Source organism: Oryctolagus cuniculus, chromosome 1 (genome assembly GCF_964237555.1).
Source record: "Oryctolagus cuniculus chromosome 1, mOryCun1.1, whole genome shotgun sequence".
NCBI classification, from domain to species: Eukaryota; Metazoa; Chordata; class Mammalia; order Lagomorpha; family Leporidae; genus Oryctolagus; species Oryctolagus cuniculus.
This window is the reverse complement of record NC_091432.1, coordinates 235,460,582-235,478,182: the sequence shown is the minus strand read 5'-3', so window position 1 is coordinate 235,478,182 and position 17,601 is coordinate 235,460,582. Positions and strand designations below refer to the sequence as shown.

At 69.0% G+C, this 17,601-nt stretch overlaps 1 protein-coding gene and 1 long non-coding RNA gene across 2 annotated transcripts; one reads left to right on the top strand and one right to left on the bottom strand.

The window, feature by feature from the left end:
- Positions 1-9,439: 9,439 nt before the first annotated feature.
- On the bottom strand, positions 9,440-14,492 carry LOC138845613 (uncharacterized). Its single transcript, XR_011382823.1, has 2 exons — positions 14,353-14,492; positions 9,440-14,037 (listed from the first exon to the last, which is right to left on the bottom strand). It is a non-coding gene; the product is annotated as an uncharacterized lncRNA (long non-coding RNA).
- Positions 10,922-17,540, top strand: SLC2A6 (solute carrier family 2 member 6). The gene is made up of 10 exons (XM_070058693.1): positions 10,922-11,054; positions 11,372-11,534; positions 12,317-12,523; positions 13,732-13,831; positions 14,280-14,491; positions 14,624-14,776; positions 15,230-15,338; positions 15,534-15,719; positions 16,171-16,316; positions 16,945-17,540. The coding sequence occupies exons 1-10, from the start codon at positions 10,963-10,965 to the stop codon at positions 17,098-17,100; spliced, it is 1,524 nt and encodes a 507-aa protein (XP_069914794.1). The 5' UTR covers positions 10,922-10,962; the 3' UTR covers positions 17,101-17,540.
- Positions 17,541-17,601: the final 61 nt, after the last annotated feature.

Genomic DNA, 17,601 nt, shown 5'->3' with positions numbered 1-17,601 from the left:
TGTCACTTCCCGGAGCAGCAGGTCAGCCTGAGCCCCCGGTGGGGGCGTCCAGAGGCTGCGGCCCCGTCCATCACCAGGCCCCTGACCCTTCCCGGAGGCCGAGCTGCCGGGAGTCAGGAATTCCAGCTCCGGACGGGCAAAGGCCGAGGCAGCCGCGCCCCGTTCCCGGGGGCCAGTTCCGGGTCACCGAGGCCGCGGCTCAGGCCGGCCAGCTTCACGGCTGCCCGCAGACTCCGTGCTGGCCGGCCCTGGCGCCCTGGGAGCCAGCTAAGGGCGCTGCAGCCCAGGCCCTCTGGGTAGGTGGGGGACAGCGCCGGGGCGCTGACCCACGGCTCCACATCAGACGGGCCTCCCTCGGGTCTGCGCAGGGCTCCCCAGAGTCCAGAGAGAGGTGCGGGGCTGGCTCCCCGGGTCTGGGGTCTGCACGGGAGCCCTCCTTCCAAGGGCAGCTGGGGGAGGTCTCAGGAGGGAAGACCACTCACCCGGTGGGTATCCAGGGGTGTCGGGGGCCCCACAGTCCAGGGGTCCCCACAGATGCCCGTGTCTGGGCTGGGCCGGGGGCTGCCAGGGCAGTCGCTTTCTCGGCAGTAGCAGAGGGGCCTGATTAAAAAAAAAATACACGCATTTATCTGAGAAACAGAGGGAGAGACAGACAGACAGGGAGAGAGGGCTTCCATCCGCTGGTTCACTCCCCAGGTGCCGGCAACGGCCAGGGCTGGGCCAGGCTGAAGCCGGGAGCCAGGCCCCCCGCCGGGTCACCAAGTGGGTGGCAGGGGCCCAAGGTCTTGGCCCCCCCTCCTGTTGTTCCAGGCGCGTTGGCAGGAAGCTGGCTGGAGGCGGAGCTGCCGGGACTCAAACCAGCAGGGGCCTGGGCCCCTCCCGCCCTGGGCGCCCAGTAGGGCAGCGGCGTGCAGGCCACAGCTGAGATGGACGGTGTCCGTCACCTGTCTCCCCAGAGACAGAACTCGGAGTCTGCTGCTGCCCTGGGCTCCACCCGCTGGCCGCGGCGCCCGCCTGGGGCCCTGGGCCTATGCACACGTGGGTGCACACACGCACACACACACACCAGCCCTGTGCTTTGGGGAGCCTGCCTCCTCCGCCAGGCCCGTGCTGGCCACACGCGCTGCGGGGTGGCCTGGGGCTGCTGCCCCACCTGCTGATGGGGATTCGAGGGAGGGAGCTCCCCGGACTGTGGCACTTGCTCTCAGCCTTGCTGACCTTGGGCCACAGTCCAGGGACGTCCCCCGTGGTCCACAAAATGCCTGTAGGCCATCGTCCACCTGGGCCCCGGGCACCAGGCCTCCCCTGGGAGCGGGGCAGGTGGAGCGTGACCTGATGCCGTGTTCAGGTGGCCGGCCCACCCTTGGGGCTCCCAGGCAAGGCCAACCTCCCCACTGCCTCGGAGCCTGCCCAGGCCCACAGAGACGCACAGAGACCCCCATGCAGGCCCATGCCGAGCGCCCCGGCTGAGCCCCACCCTCCCAGCCCCTGGGCGCCTGGAGCAACCTCGGCCACTCTCTGGCCCGCACAGGTGTCTGCACTGAGCCCCTGCCCGGCTGCCCGCAGAGATCCGTCCCGTGTCCCAGCAGCCCCTGGGGCAGGCCCAGAGCCCCCCTTCCAACGTCCTGCTGGGCAGGAAGTGGCGTCGGCAGTGTGGCCCAAAGGGCCAGGGAAATGCACGTTACGTGAAAACACAAGAAATAATAACAAAATAATCGAGGTCCCGGACACTGACCCTCAGACGTGGCCTGACCCCCCTCCACCCCCCTACCAGAATCTTCTCGGGTACCGGACACTGCGGGTGGGCAGCGCCCTGGCCAGGACTGGAGCCGCCTTGCGACAGGACAGCGGGGCCTGCGTTTCCTGTGGCCTGCGGGCACCCCGAGGAGCTGGGGGCGTGGAGGTGGCCACAGGCAGCCCAGGCAGACGGGGTCCCTGGCCCGCTCCCCACACCTCCCCACCCCCGCCTGCCCGTGGGAGCGCAGACCCAAGCTGCAGTCCAGCAGCAGCACGGCCCACACAGAACTCCCAGGCGCAGGCCCCGGTCCCCGGCCAGCAGCCACCCTAGCTCCCTGCCCACACAGACACAGCGGCGACTGTGAAGGGAGCCATCCGCCTGGGCCCAGGTGGGGGACGCCCGGCCCCGCCCTGCCCCACACCCAGGCCGCCAGGGGCCCAAGTGGGGGACGCCCGGCCCCGCCCTGCCCTGCACGCAGGCCGCCAGGTTCCAGGCGGTGCTGCCAGAAACCAAGCGCGGGGTGGAAATCCAGGGGCCTCCACTTACCCATCTGTAGCCACGGCACACGCAGGCCTGGGGGCGCGGGGGCGTGGGGCTGGGAGCTCACGGAGAGGGGCCAGCCGCCCTCCCCAGATTCCCTGCTGGCCCCTGTGCCACTTCCACTGGGGTGAGCAGAGGGCTCGGCCCAGCACAGACGCTCCCAGGAAGCGGGGAGCCCTGGGGGACCCCCTGCCTGTGGCTCACAGCCCAGGGCACCCCGTTTGGCCACTCCCAGGCCTGTGAGGAGCCGCCCGGGCCTGTCTCCTGTGGAAGGGGAGAGGTGGCCACTGGGCAAGGGGGACCAGGCTTCTCCGGGTGGGGTGTGGGGCGTCCCCGGCTGCCCTGCCCCTCCCCCACCCCGCCAGTGACCCCAAGGCCGCAGCTGGCGCCCCGCCCCCGCCCCCCATGGCGCCTGCAGGGCTCCCCGAGGACCATGTCCGAGGTTCTCCAAACCGCGAGCAAAACAAGCCGAACGCTCAGCCACGGCCTCGGGCCAGAAGTCCACGGCGGGGACGCCAAAAATAACGCAGCGAAGCTTCTCGGCCACGCGTGGGCAGGACGGAGCTGGGCCGGGCAGGAGCCACCCAGCAGGCGAGCCCGGTCCGGCGGTCCCAGGGAGGCGGAGACGCCGGGCTGGGGCGGGCACAGGCCTCACGCGCCCACCAGCTGGGCTCCCGTGCCCCAGGCCTGGCCGGTGCCGACTGCCAGCGCAGAGCTGAGCAGCCAGGGTCTGCCTCAAGGTCACGGCGTCTCTGTGGTCAAGGTGGACGCCACGCCTGGGCCCCCGCGGCCACCCCGTCCCTGCCCACCCTGTGGGTCCCCGGGAGCAGAGCGCAGAGGCTGCGGGGGGGCCGAGGAGGGGCTGACAACGCCGCCTGCCCCCTCTCGGCGCTCTGATTGGCTTGGCCACATGCCACCGAGGCCCTGGGAGCACGTGGCCCGAAGGGTCAGCAGGGGCTGGGCAACGGGAGACATGGGGCAGGGCTGGCCCTGGGGACGGCAAGGTGCTGGGGGGGGGGAGGCCGGCGCCCCTCCCCTGGTGGCGCACCTGCCGCTCTGCGCCGCCCCCATCACCCGACAGCCGCTGCGCTGCTGCGGGGTCCCCTCGGAGGACGCGGAGGCTGGGAGAGACCGCGGCCGGCACAGGGCGCCCGGGCTGTCTCTGTGCTCCTGGGCGGCGCTGACAGCCGCGGGGAGCCTGAGCGTCCTGGGGCCACCTCTGCGGACCCCTGCCCACGGCTCTCGGGGGCCTGGCCCCAGGATGCACGAGGGTTTCACTCCGGCCTGGGTGCTCGGCCTCTCGGTTGCAAGCCCACTGCTGCCTCCCCCGGCCACACGCCTGGGAAGAAGGACCCCAAACATCTGCAGGGGTCTCTCGTCACGGGGCTTCCCCCAGCCCGGGGCCTACCGGACCCCCAAGGCCAGCGCTGACCCACACGGCCACAGGCAAGAACGGACACAGCGGGACACGAGGCTGCAGGTGGGTCTGTCCGGCGCCAACCTGCTCCTGAGCAGCGACCAACAGCGCCCTCCAGCGGCGCCTCCGGGGCCTGCGTCTTTAACCCGCCGGCGCGCGCGCGCACGCATGGACGCACGCGCGAGCACGCGCACGCCAGCCCCGCGCACCGACCCGGAAGAGCCCCGAAGGGGGACCGCGGTGTTCAGCGAGGGGGTCCCGGGGCGACCCCGCGGAGGCCGCGCGCGGCTCCCGGCGAGGCTAGACGCTGCCCCTCGGGGCTGCAGGCGTGGGCCGGGGCTGAGGGCCGGGGACGGACGTGGGGCCGGGGCTGAGGGCCGGGGACGGACGTGGGATCTGGGACCCCCGAGCCCCAGCCCACCCTGGCGGGCGCTCACAGCCGAACCCCGGCGCCGGCGCTTGGGGCGTCCGCGGCACAAGGCGCTCCCCGGAGGTCGGGGCTGGGGTGCGGGGCCGGGGTCCTGCCCCTCCGCGCCCCCCTCCAGGGCCTCCCCGGCGCCCCGCACCTGCCCGCGCCCGCAGGGAGCGCTCAGGGCCCGCTCACCCCGCTTCCCGGCAGCCTCTGCGCGCAGCAGGTGACCTGGCCAGCGCTGGTTCGGGGGCGTCCGGTCCCCACCGAGGCTTGCCACCCCCAGAATGCGCGCGCGCACAGGGCGGCCGCCGCGGGGCCGGAGGTGCGGTCGGGAGGGAACAGATGCAGGGCTGCGAGAAAGATGACGAATCAGAGGTTAGCGGCGGCCCCGGGGAGCGGGGTTCACGCGCGGCCACGCGCCTTCCGGCCCGGGACCTCGGGCTCCCTACGGGGGGGACCCCACGAGAAGATGGCGCGCTTCTGCCTTCGGCCGCCAGGGGGCGCCCGGCCTCCGCCTCCCCGGGGACCCCCCGCTAAGGTTTTCCGGGGCCACGCGCTGGGCCAGCGTCCGCTGCGGACCCAAGGTCCGGCCTCCGGAGGCTGCCGCCCTCATGGGGCGCCTGGGGAAACTGAGGCTCAGGAGGGGCGTGGTCCCTCTCCCACCGCACTGACTCCTCGCGCAAACGGCTGGGGGCTTTGTCTGCAGCAGCCAGGGCGGCCCAGCGGGTTTGCGCTGATGCGGCCGCCGGAGCCCCCTGCGGGGGTGCCCGTGGGGGCCTGCTGGGGCCGCTGCGGGCCAGAGTGTCTGGGAGGCCTGGCCGCTCCCCCCGCCCCCCGCCCCCCGCCCCGCTGTGGGCTGCTCCTGATTCTGCCAGCACCAGCCTGGGACCCCTCGTACCTGCCCAGGAGCCCGCGGCGGCGGGAGGCCCTGGGGGGGCCTTTCCCACACCAGCCAGGCCGAGAGCAGGAGGAAGAGCAAGCCGAGGGCCACAGCCAGGGTCACCGAGGGCAGCAGGTCCGAGTCCTCGGGGCCAGGAACGGCATCCCCAAGGCCATCTCCCACGACGTCAGGGGCACTGGACAGCTGGGCGCTGGAGACCGGCTCCCCTGGGGGCCTCGGGCGGCCCATCTGCAGGGGGCAGGGGGCAGGGGGCAGGGGCCGCCCCTCCCACCCTCTGCCAGCAGAGCAGCCCTGCAGGAGGTGGCCTGGACAGGGACCTGGGGCCTCGGTTTTGTGCTCTGTGAAAGGGGGATGTGAGGGGTCAGAGGAGAGAGCCCCCCAGCTTCACCCCTCACCCCTTGTCTAGAAAGATTTCCCAGATCCCACTGCTCCCCCCGACGTGCCCAGGTCCCCAGAATGCAGCTCGGCCAGTTCCCCAGCTCCGGGAGGCCGCCAGACGGGCAGGGAGGGACCTTTGTCAAACTGGGAGGCAGCGTCTGGCCCTGCGGCCCCTGTGAGGCCGCGCCCCTGGTGGGAAAGGGAGGCCCGGGACATTCGTGGCCAAGGCCCCTCCTTGGGGGCCTGTATGACCCCAGACCCCTTGGGGCTGCTGCTGGTGGCATAGTGGATTGCGGTGCCGGCATCCCATATGGGTGCCGGTTCGATTCCCGGCTGCCCCACTTCTGATCCAGCTCTCTGCTGTGGCCTGGGAAAGCAGTGGAAGATGACCCAAGTCCTTGGGCCCCTGTACTGCGTGGGAGACCTGGAAGAAGCTCCTGGCTTTGGATGGGCTCAACTCCGGCCATTGTGGCCATTTGTGGAGTGAACTAGCAGATGGAAGACTCTCTCTCTCTCTCTCTCTCTCTCTCTCTCTCTCCCTCTCTAACTGCCTTTCAAATAAATAAATATAATAAAAAAGACCGCAGACCCTTCAAAGCCAGAGACAACCGCCAGCACCGCACCCAGGCTGCACCCGCACCCCAGGGGGCTATGTGGCCGTCCCACCCCCTTGCCCCCAGGGCTCTCACCGTCCTCCTCCCCTGCTGCAGCCTCTCGGGGACGCACTGTTTCCGGCAGCCCCAGTTCCTCAGGGGCGGGGCTGGGGCTCCGTGGCAGACAGGGAGGGGTCCAGCCTGGAGCTCTGTGGGTGTGTCCTGGGAGGAGAGTGGCAGAGCTGCTCCCGCAGGCTTCCTGCGTGGAGGGATTCAGCAGGGGCTCCCGACCACCTCCAGTGGCGGCCAGGGTGTGGTGCAGTGGTTAAGTCACCACCTGCAGCGCCTGTGTGAGCGCCGGTTCGAGTCCCCGCTACTCCACTTCTGACCCAGCTCCCTGCTAATGGCCAGGGAAAGCAGCAGAAGATGGCCCAAGTGCTTGGGCCCCTGCACCCATGTGGGAGACCCGGATGGAGCTCCTGACCCCTGTCTTTGGCATGGACCAGTGCCCACCATTGTTGCTGTTTGGAGAGTGAACCAGCAATGGAAGAAATCTCTCTCCTCTCTCTCTCTCTCTCTCTCTCCCCCTCTCTCTTACTCTGCCTGTCAAATAAATAAAATAAATATTTTTTTGACAGGCAGAGTTAGACAGTGAGAGAGAGACAGAGAGAAAGGTCTTCCTTCCATTGGTTCACCCCCCAAATGGCTGCTACAGCCAGCGCTGTGCTGATCCGAAGCCAGGAGCCAGGTGCTTCCTCTTGGTCTCCCATGCGGGTGCAGGGCCCAAGGACCTGGGCCATCCTCCACTGCACTCCTGGGCCACAGCAGAGAGCTGGACTGGAAGAGGAGTAACCGGGACAGATTCCGGTGCCCCAACTGGGACTAGAACCTGGGGTGCCAATGCCGCAGGCGGAGGATTAGCCTAGTGAGCCACGGTGCTGGCCAATAAAATAAATCTTTTTTTTTTTTTTTTTTTTGACAGGCAGAGTGGACAGTGAGAGAGACAGAGAGAAAGGTCTTCCTTTGCCGTTGGTTCACTCTCCAATGGCCGCCACGGCCGGCGCACTGCGCTGATCCGATGGCAGGAGCCAAGTGCTTCTCCTGGTCTCCCATGGGGTGCAGGGCCCAAGGACTTGGGCCGTCCTCCACTGCACTCCCTGGCCACAGCAGAGAGCTGGCCTGGAAGAGGGACAACCGGGACAGAATCCGGCGCCCTGACCGGGACTAGAACCTGGTGTGCCGGCGCTGCAAGGCGGAGGATTAGCCTAGTGAGCCACGGCGCCGGCTCAATAAAATAAATCTTAAAAAAAAAAAAAAAAAAAGCCCCCTCTGTGTGCCCAGCGCTGGTTCCCCCAGCCCGGCTGGGGCAGACCCGGGTGGGAGTGAGACAGAGACAGGGTTGGACCAGGCGTCACAGACCACAGAGAGGATCCTTCCTTCCTAAGGACAAAGATGTTCATTGTGTAGTTATTTTTAAATGTTTTAATTTGAGAGCCAGAGGCCTTGTGGTGCCGTGGGCTCAGCAGCCGCGTGGGACTCCTGTGCCCAAGTCCCAGCCACGCGGCTTCCAGTCCAGCTTCCCCCAGTGCACCCTGGGAGGCCGCAGCGATGGCCCAAGCCCCTCGTTCCTGCCCCCCACGTGGGAGACCCAGATGCAGTTCTGGGCGCCTGGCCCGGCCGTGGCTGCTGCAGGCATTCGGGGCAGTGAAGCAGCAGATGGGTGAGCTCTCTGTCATGTAGCTTTCAGGTAGATAGAAATAAAGGAAATCACACACACACACACACACACACACAGCTCCCATCAACCCACTGACTCCCCGGACTCCGGGAGCAGGGAACCCAGCCACGGCTCCCACGTGGGTGCAGGGACCCAACTGCTTGAGCCCAACCCGCCGTCTCCCAGGGTGCACGGAGCCGGGACTCAAGCCCACGCACCCCGGTATGGCACACAGGCATCCAGTTAGGGTCTTAACCCCCGGGCCACACACCCACCCCACGTTGCTAACTTTGAAAATGCAGAGTTGGAAGTAGCCCTTCGTGCCCGAGATGCAGAGCCGAAGGGCAGACGGAGGTGCCCGTGTCCACCAGGCCTTAAAGAGCGGCTGGCGCTGGGCGCTGCCCAGGAAGCCTCTCGCCGGCTTGGTTCTTCCCTCGAGGTCGGGGGAGGACACACTGGGTGACACCGGCAAGCAGCCAGTCGGGGACGGCGCCCCCGGAGAAGGCGGCCTCGGTGTCTCCTGGGGCCAGACAGAAAGCGGACAGAGTGTGTGGCTCTCTCCTGGAGCCTGGCCTCGAGGGGCCAGGAAAGTTCTAGAAGAATGGAAGTATCCTGCATCTTTTATTTATATATATATATATATATATATATATATATATATTATTTGCTTGAAAATCAGAGCAAGAGAGAGAGGTCCTCCATCTGCTGGTTCACTCCCCAAAATGGCTGCAACGGCCAGGGCTGGGCCGGGCTGAAGCCAGGAGCCAGGAGCTTCCCCCAGGTCTCCCACGTGGCGCGGGGGCCCAAGCACCGGGGCCACCTTCCACTGCTTGCCCAGGTGCGTCAGCAGGGGGTGCTGTGACTGACCAGGCACTGCCACGTGGGCGTCAGCTTCAGCCAGTGCCCAACACCCACCCCCTGCTCTGCACCCTGGCCGGTCAGGACGAAGGTTCTGGATTATTCTGCACCCTAAGATGGGGTGCTTGCATACATCTGACCTCCACAATGTGGATTTTTAAAGAAAACGTGGGGAAACTGAGGCGGAAGTAAGCGGAAGATCCCTCTGGGAGCGGACGAGGTCACCGGGCGGGGTCTCTGGGGGCCGCAGAGCCTCCCAAGAGGACGCGAGCGTCAGAAAGCTGCTCCAGGAGCCTGGGCGGGGGACGAGGACTGTGGGGAACGTTTGAGGCGGGCGTCCCGGCGGCAGGGTCAGAGACCAGGGTGGCAGCAGACGCCTTGTGCGTGGCTCCTCCCCGAGGGCGGGGTTCCCGGCCAGGCACGCACGCCTGAGCCCCCTCTTCACTGCCCCTCGGGTTTAGGTATTGATTTGGGACAGAAGGAGCACGCTAGGGCTTAATGAGGGTCTCTATTCAGCTTCTTTTTTAAATAATATTTTTTTGAAAGGCAAAGGGACAAAGAGAGAGAGAGAGAGAGAGAGATTGTCCATCCGCTGGTTCACTCCCATGTGGCCACAACTACCCGGGCTCGTCCTGACTGAAGCCAGGAGCCCAGAACTCCATCCTGATCTCCCAGGTGGGTGGCAGGGGCCCGGGTACCCGGGCCGTTATCCACTGCCTTCCCAGGAGCCGTAGAGGGAGCGGGATTGGGAGTGAAGCAGCCGGGACTGGACCCTGAGCTTTGATTTGGGATGTGGGGGCGGCGCCACGACTCTGACGATTGGCACAAGTTCTAGAGGAGGAAGCTGCAAGGTGTCCGGCGCGTAACAAACCTTCCCAGCAGACGAATCAATTAATTCACAGGCTTTTATTGGGGTTCCGCTCCCGGGCGAGGTTCCCCGGTCCCAACAGAGCAACAGAGCGGGGGCCGGGGAAGTCACGCGTCAGAGAGTGGGAGGGCTCCTTTTATAGATTCAGGGCGTGGGGGTTAAAGGTGGAGGCGGGTCTGATCCTCACTGGTTGACCTTTAGGCACCTGCAGGGACCTTGACAAGGACTTTTCTTCCCCGGAAATACAGGCAGGGCCTCTCCATTCCCGGAAGTGTAGGCCTTCCCTCCTGGCGGATCCCAAAGCTACCAGAAACCCGGTCTGCAGGGACAGAACTCGGCTGTGAGACTGCGGGAAGAGGCAGCTGAGGGGGAGGGACGCATGGACCAGAAGCTTCCGTCACGACACAGGCAGGGACCACAGGGGTCACGCGGAGGCTGGTCCCTCGGGCTGGGCGTGCAAGGTTCGCCCACCTCCAGTGCAAAACGTGGTCGTGTGAACACCTCGAGTCACTGTGGGTGGGGTGTGCCCGAGGCCAGGGCCTGCCGTGCGAGGTGGCCACACCACGCCACGCACATGCCAAGGGCCGTGTGTGAAACAGACCCCAGGAGACCGAAAGGAGAGAGGCCAGCGCCTGGTGGATGCCAGGGGCCCTGTGCCCCGGGCGGGAGCCCTCTGCCTACGGTGCGCCCGCGATTCTGCAGTAACAGAGGGGCACTGCAGCTTTGTAGAAGACGCCTCTCTGTGTTCCCGGCTTAAGTCCGGCAGGATCCCCAAAACTGGACAGCCAAGGACCGGGTGAGGCTGTGTGGGTGCCGCCTGGTGATGTCCACAGGAAGTGCCGGCGCCGGGCCGTGCCTTAGTTCTTGAGGGGATGGGTCCAGGGAATTTTCCACTTTCAGTTTCCTTATTGTAAAACTGTGCCTCATTCCTGGGCAAACTGCCACACTGGAGGCGGGAGGTGGGGACGCGGTTCCGGACCGCAGGCGCTGACTCTCAGGGGAACCCTCGCCCCGTGCACCTGCTGGGGTCGCCCCAGAGGCAAGCGGATGGAGGGCAGTGGTAGATCCGGGACGCACGTGGTGTGTCACAGGGCGGACCGACAGCAAGGCAGGGCGAGACGCGCGTTCGCCACGACCTTGGAGAGCGCCCTCAGCCCCGCGGGCGTCCGCGCGGGTCCTCCCCGCCGTGGGAGCGGGTCCCAGCGGCGGCCGGGTGGGGGCCGACGGCGTCCGAGCGACGCGCGCGGCCCCGTAGCAGTCGGGGAGCGGCTCGGCTCCCGTCCCGCCCGTCGGTCCCGCCCGGTCCAGCTCCACGCGCGCCGTGGGAGCGGGGTTTTCCCACCCGCCGCGGCCGCGCCCGGGGAAGCCCGGCCTGCATCCGAGCATCAGGACAGCGTGCGGCGCCCCGATTGGCGGGCGCGGCTCTGCAGGGCCGCCCCGCAGCCAATCGCGGCCTGGGGGCGGAGCCTCACCGCCGGTCCCAGCCCGCAGCTTGCGGGCCCGGGCGGATGCTGGCAGCCGCCGCGACCCCGCTCCCGCCATGCAGGAGCCCCTGCTGGGAGGCGACGGCCCGGACTATGACACCTTCCCCGAGCGGCCGCCCCCGTCGCCGGGAGAGAGGCCGAGAGGCGGGTGAGAGTCGCGGGGCAGGCGGATGCGGGTGGGGGTTGGGGGCCTCCTCCGGCGAGCGGCCGCTTGCTGCCCAGACCCGCGGGCTGGTCCCCTCGGAGGAGCTAGCGGGACCCAGCCCCCAGCGGGCACACGGAGGGGCTGGAGGCCTTGTCCCGGCGGCTCAGCCGGGTGGGGTGCAGAACCCAGCACCCGGGTCCTGGCGGTGGGCATGGGCTGGCGCCGGGGACATTCCCAGGACCGGGAGCCGCCTGCCTTCCTGGCCAGCGCAGGGGAGGACGACGCAGCCGCCCTGCTGCCTTTGTGCCCCCTCCCACCAGGGCCCTGCAGGACAGGAGGGTGTTCCTGGCCACCTTTGCGGCCGTGCTGGGCAACTTCAGCTTTGGCTACGCCCTGGTCTTCACGTCCCCGGTCATCCCAGCCCTGGAGCAGTCGCCCGACCCGGACCTGCACCTGACAAAAAACCAAGCGTCCTGGTTCGGGGTGAGGACCGGGCGCTGGGCCGGGAGGGGTGGGCCGTGGGCAGGGACGTTGGATTCTGTCCCCAGGAAGGAACTCCCAGAAAGCCCAGCCTTGGGACCCCTCAGGGCCCTGCCCTGCCTACAGCAGGCTGACGGAGGGGTGAGGCCAGACCACTGCTCCGAAATGCGGAAGTGAAAGCCCTCAGAGAAGGCGTGGGAAAGAGCAGGTGGGGTTGAGAGTCCCTAGCCTCCCCCCACCCCCGGGGGGCTGCCACAGCAGAGCGGACACCCCGAGGGGGAGGGGCAGGAGCACCAGGGGCCAGGGGGACGAGGCGCTGGCCGGGCAGGTGGGCTCCGGGGGTGGGGTCTAGCGTGACAGCGTTAAATGCCCAGGGGCTGCTGGGGCCTTGGCGTGGGCCAGATGTGTGCCGAGCGCTCTGCCCGGGAGCCACCCCACGCCGGGGTCGCCGTGGCTGTGCCCGGCTCGCAGCTTCAGGCACTGAGCCACGCGCCAGCCCAAGTCCTGCGCTGGTGGGAAGCAGAGTCTAGACTGGGTCCTCCTCCCCACGCTCCTCAGGGAGCCCCAGAACCCCACAATCTTAGCAGCCCGGACTCTGGCTGGACAGCACTCCCGGGAACACGCGGCCCCCCTCCTCCGCAGAGGCGTCCCTCACCAGTGGCTGTCCACGCACTGGCCACCACCGGCCTGAGTCCTGAACGCTCCCCCCAGGCTCTGCGGGTGGCAGCGGCCGTGCAGGGCTGGGGCCGCTCCGGCCCTGACGCAGCCCCCCGCTGCCCCTGCAGTCCGTCTTCACGCTGGGAGCGGCAGCCGGGGGCCTCGGCGCCATGGTGCTGAATGACCTCCTGGGCCGGAAGTCGAGCATCCTGTTCTCCGCCATCCCCTCTGCCGCCGGCTACGCGCTCATGGCCGGCGCCCGCGGCCTCTGGATGCTGCTGCTGGGCAGGACGCTGACGGGCTTTGCCGGGGGGCTCACTGCTGCCTGCATCCCGGTAAGGCCGGACGCCCCCACCCGCCCTGCCCCGCCGCCACTGCCCGGCCCTGGGGCGCTGGGCCACAAGGCCTGCTGGCCCCCGTGCCGTCTGGCCAGGAAGCTGGTTTCGGGGAAACCGTGCCCGTGCCCGCAGCTGCCTCTACGCTGGGCTCTACTTCCTACCCTTTCTCTTGAGCACACACGCGTTGCACAACTGGAGAAAATCCAGGTTGAGCAATGGGCAGCAAAGGGAAGTCCCTGCCCTGCGCTGCTCACGTCCCCAGACGGCAGGACCGGGAGACGGGAGGGAGCAGCAGGTGCACCTGCTTGTGCCCCAGGCCGGGGGGGAGAGGTCATGCAGTGGGCCACAGTCAGGACCAGACCCGCCAGGGAAGTCGCGCAGTGGGCCACCGTTGGCACCAGACTCCGCCATGGAGGTCGCGCAGCGGGCCATGGTCAGCACCAGACCCCACCAGTGAGGTCATGCAGTGGGCCACCGGTCAGGACCAGACCCACCAGGGAGGTCGCGCAGTGGGCCACCGTCGGCACCAGACCCCGCCAGGGAGGTCACGCAGTGGGCCACGGTCAGCACCAGACCCCGCCAGGGAAGTCATACAGTGGGCCACCGTCAGCACCAGACCCTGCCAGGGAGGTCACGCAGCGGGCCACGGTCAGGACCAGACCCCGCCAGGGAGGTCGTGCAGCGGGCCACCGTCGGCACCAGACCCCGCCAGGGAGGTCACGCAGTAGGCCACGGTCAGGACCAGACCCCGCCAGGGAGGTCACGCAGCGGGCCACGGTCAGGACCAGACCCCGCCGGGGAGGTCGCGCAGTGGGCCACGGTCAGGACCAGACCCCGCCGGGGAGGTCGCGCAGTGGGCCACCGTCGGCACCAGACCCCGCCAGGGAGGTCACGCAGTAGGCCACGGTCAGGACCAGACCCCGCCAGGGAGGTCACGCAGTAGGCCACGGTCAGGACCAGACCCCGCTGGGGAGGTCGCGCAGTGGGCCACGGTCAGGACCAGACCCCGCCAGGGAGGTCACGCAGTAGGCCACGGTCAGGACCAGACCCCGCCAGGGAGGTCACGCAGTAGGCCACGGTCAGCACCAGACCCCGCCAGGAGCCCCCACGTCCCGAGGTTCACCAGGGCCGCCTCTGCCGTCCCGGCCGGGCCCGGGAGCCCATGTCCTCATGGAAGCTGCGGTGGGTGCGGGCGTGTCTTGCAGGTATACGTGTCGGAGATTGCTCCGCCAGGTGTCCGCGGGGCCCTGGGGGCCACACCCCAGCTCATGGCCGTGTTTGGATCCCTGTCCCTCTACGCTCTCGGCAAGTGCCGCCCTGTACCTGCTGGACGGCGGGGGGCGGGGTGCCAGCTGGGCGGACTTGGGTGGGAAGGGAAGGTGGACTTCCCAGAGCAGCCCTGGGCAGGGAGGCGGGCGTCAGCCACACCTCGCGGTCTCCAGGCCATTGCCTTCTCCTTCCGTCTTCCGCCAGCCGGCTGCTCCTGTCCAGCACCCTCAGGCGGGAAGTCCCTAGAAAGATCGGAGGACAGTGGCCTGGTGGAGGAGGGCTAGCAGTCTAGAGAGGAGGAAGTGAGGGGGTGCCTGCCCCCCAGCTTGCCCCCGTCCCTGAGAGCCCGCAGCCCCTGCACAGCCTAGATCCCAGAGGCCTGGGGTAATCAGGGTGGGCTTCCTGCAGGCAGTGGCCCTTGCGGGGCAGATGGGGACGCTCTGCCCGGCCCGGGCCCAGCCCCTCACCAGCTCCTCGCCCCCAGGCCTCCTGCTGCCGTGGCGCTGGCTGGCCGTGGCCGGGGAGGGGCCCGTTTTCCTCATGATCCTGCTGCTCACCTTCATGCCCAACTCGCCGCGCTTCCTGCTTTCACGGGGCAGGGACGACGAGGCGCTGCGGGCGCTGAGCTGGCTGCGCGGGCCCGACGCCAGCGTCCACTGGGAGTTCCAGCAGATCCAGGACAATGTCCACAGACAGGTGCGGCGGGCAGGGCCAGTCCCTGGGCCCCTCGGAGCCGGGGCGCCGTTCCCACAAGGCGGGGATCGCAGCGGCTCCGGGGGCGGGGCAGGGCCGGGCAGGGTGGCAGCAGCGGCGGCCTTGTGTTTGCAGAGCAGCCGAGTGTCGTGGGCCGAGATCCGGGACCCCCACATGTACCGCCCCATCGCCATCGCCCTGCTCATGCGCTTCCTGCAGCAGCTCACGGGCATCACCCCCGTCCTCGTGTACCTGCAGTCCATCTTCAGCAGCACGGCCGTCATGCTGGTGAGGGCCCTGCCCGCCCGCCCGCCCGGCCGGGCGCCTGCTCCCGCACCTGTGCCCCGCCAGGTGCCGGCCTGAGCCGCGGGATCTGAGGCACGCGCCACCTGCTCTCGGCCGAGCTTACATGTCTTGAGCTGAGACAACAGGGTTGCCAGGGAAGCCAGTTTGCAGCAATGGGGACCCCTCGGGAGCAGGGTGCGGGGTCGGAGGCCCCGTGGGGTGGGCCCTGTCGGGAGGGGGCACCGCTTCCTCTCAGGGCCTCAGCTTCCTGCTCTGCGGGGTGAGATAGCGGCTGCGCGTCCTGTCCTCCCGCCGCGGGCTGTGCCATGAGACTCAGAGAGGAGCCCAGCCTGGGTCCCGTGCCGCGGGGCCCCCGCAGGTCTGGGCAGCCGTGCGGAGAGAGGGCCTTAGGGGCGGGGTGGGGGCGCCTCTCAGCCCTGGCGGCCCGCCCCGCAGCCCCCCGAGGATGACGCGGCCATTGTGGGCGCCGTGAGGCTCCTGTCCGTGCTCATCGCAGCCCTCACCATGGACCTGGCCGGCCGCAAGGTTCTGCTCTTTGTCTCGGGTGAGCACCCCTGCCCCAGCCGGCCCCACTCGCTCCTGCGGCACCTGGGGGCTCAGCGATACCCCCGGGATGGGCGCTGGGGGGGTGGAGTCTGCGCCAGCTGCCCCATGGGCCAGGCACGCGGAGCTGGGTCTGAGAAAGGGGATTGATGGGCTCAAAGGGCCCTGCCCTGGAGGGCCGCCTGTGTGTCCACAGCCAGCATCATGTTCGCGGCCAACCTGACGCTCGGGCTGTACGTCCAGCTGGGCCCCAGGCACGTGAGCCCCAACAGCACCACGGGCCTCGAGGGCATGCTCTTGGGCGGCACAGAGCAGACCCCAGCTGCGCCCCCCAGCCCCCTCACCCTGGTGCCCCTGCTGGCCACCATGGTCTTCATCATGGGTAGGTGGGCTGGGGCCCATGGGGGCGGAGCTGGGCAGGAGGTGGGGATGGGGCGGGGCCATGGGGGGGCAGGAGAGGTGGGAGTGGGGCGGGGCCATGGGGGCAGGAGAGGTGGGAGTGGGGTGAGGCCATGGGGGTGCAGGAGAGGTGGGAGTGGGGCGAGGCCATGGGGGGGCAGGAGAGGTGGGAGTGGGGCGAGGCCATGGGGGGGCAGGAGAGGTTGGAGTGGGGTGAGGCCATGGGGGGGCAGGAGAGGTGGGAGTGGGGCGAGGCCATGGCGGGGCAGGAGAGGTGGGGGTGGGGCGAGGCCATGGTGGGGCAGGAGATGTGGGGGTGGGGCGGGTCCAGAGTTGCTGTGCTGGTTTGCTGGGGGTGGGGTTGGCTGGAGGAACGGTGGGGACAGACGAGGCTGCCGGGGCCTGAGTCTGTCCTCCTGCCGTCTGTGGGCCAGGCTACGCCATGGGCTGGGGGCCCATCACCTGGCTGCTCATGTCGGAGATCCTGCCCCTGCGCGCCCGCGGCGTGGCCTCGGGGCTCTGCGTGCTGGTCAGCTGGCTCACTGCCTTCGTGCTCACTAAGTCCTTCCTGCTGCTGGTGGTGAGTGCGCGGCCCCTGCTCGGGGCCTGGGCCTCGGCCTGACCCGGGGAGACTGGCACACCCTCTCCACCCAGGGGCTGGGGCTGGAGCCACGGCCCGGCTGAGGCTGCCTCCTTAGGAGGACCAGGCCCGGGCCTGGCCAGGGCAGGGGGGACACGGCCTGGAGCTCCAACAGGCGCACGCTGGCCCTCTGGCCCTCCTGGGCGCTGGGCCCTCAGCACGCCCTGTGCGCTCCCAGCTCCCTCCTGCTCCATCCAGCTGGCCCTGGCCCCAACCGGAATCTGAGTCCCACTTCCAGACTCCCCTGGGGGAGAATCTGGGGACAGCTCTGGCCAGTGCCTGACCCGGTCACTAGGTGCTCCTGGCAGGTGGCGGGGGGGGGCAGTAGGGCCAAGAGGGGGTGGTGGAGAGAGCGTGCACCCTGCCCGGGGTGGGGCTGCCGGGACGCACAGCATGGGCCCGGGTGGGGGTGCAGGGGCCGGAGCCGAGGCCCAGCAGGGATTGTGGGGTTTGGGCTGGAGGCGGCGGGGAGCCCGGGAGGTCAGGGCAGTGAGCCAGGCAGGCCCGCACGGCTGGCAGGGGCGCCCGGAGCGTCTCCTGGCTGAGCTCCACCCCCCCCCCCCCGCAGGACGCCTTCGGCCTGCAGACGCCCTTCTTCCTGTTCGCGGCCGTGTGCCTGCTGAGCCTGCTGTTCACGGGCTGCTGCGTGCCCGAGACCAAGGGCCGCTCGCTGGAGCAGATCGAGTCCTTCTTCCACACGGGCCGGAGGTCCTTCCTGCGCTAGGCCGCACCCGCACGCGGCCCCGGCAGCCGTCCCCGCCGCGGCCAGAGCGGCCGCAGCAGAGCGCAAGGCTGGCGTCTAGCGGCCAGGCCTGCCCGCTGGGCTCGGGCCTGCGTCCTCACTCACGCGCGAAGGACTGGTGAGGATGGGGAGGAGAGGGCTGGAGGTAGCCACGCAGACACGATGCTGTCACCCTGGTGCGATGACCCGGCCGCCACCAAGCACCTCGGCCGGGGCCTGCGCCCCCGGCGGCCCTGTGGCCACACCGGGAACAGTCCTGACTTCAAAAGGCCAAGGCCCAGGCCCCCCTGCGGCACTGCCTTCTCCCCAGCCCTGCCGCAGGCCGCAGGGGCTCCCATCTGCACACTGCTCCTCCTATTTATAAAAATAAAGGAAACGGGCCACAGCTCCCGAGAGGGAGGCGTGGGGTCCAAACTCTCGGCCATGGCCGCCAGGGCCTGGTCTCAACTTACCTGCGGTGAAACAGGGAGAGGGAGGCGGCCC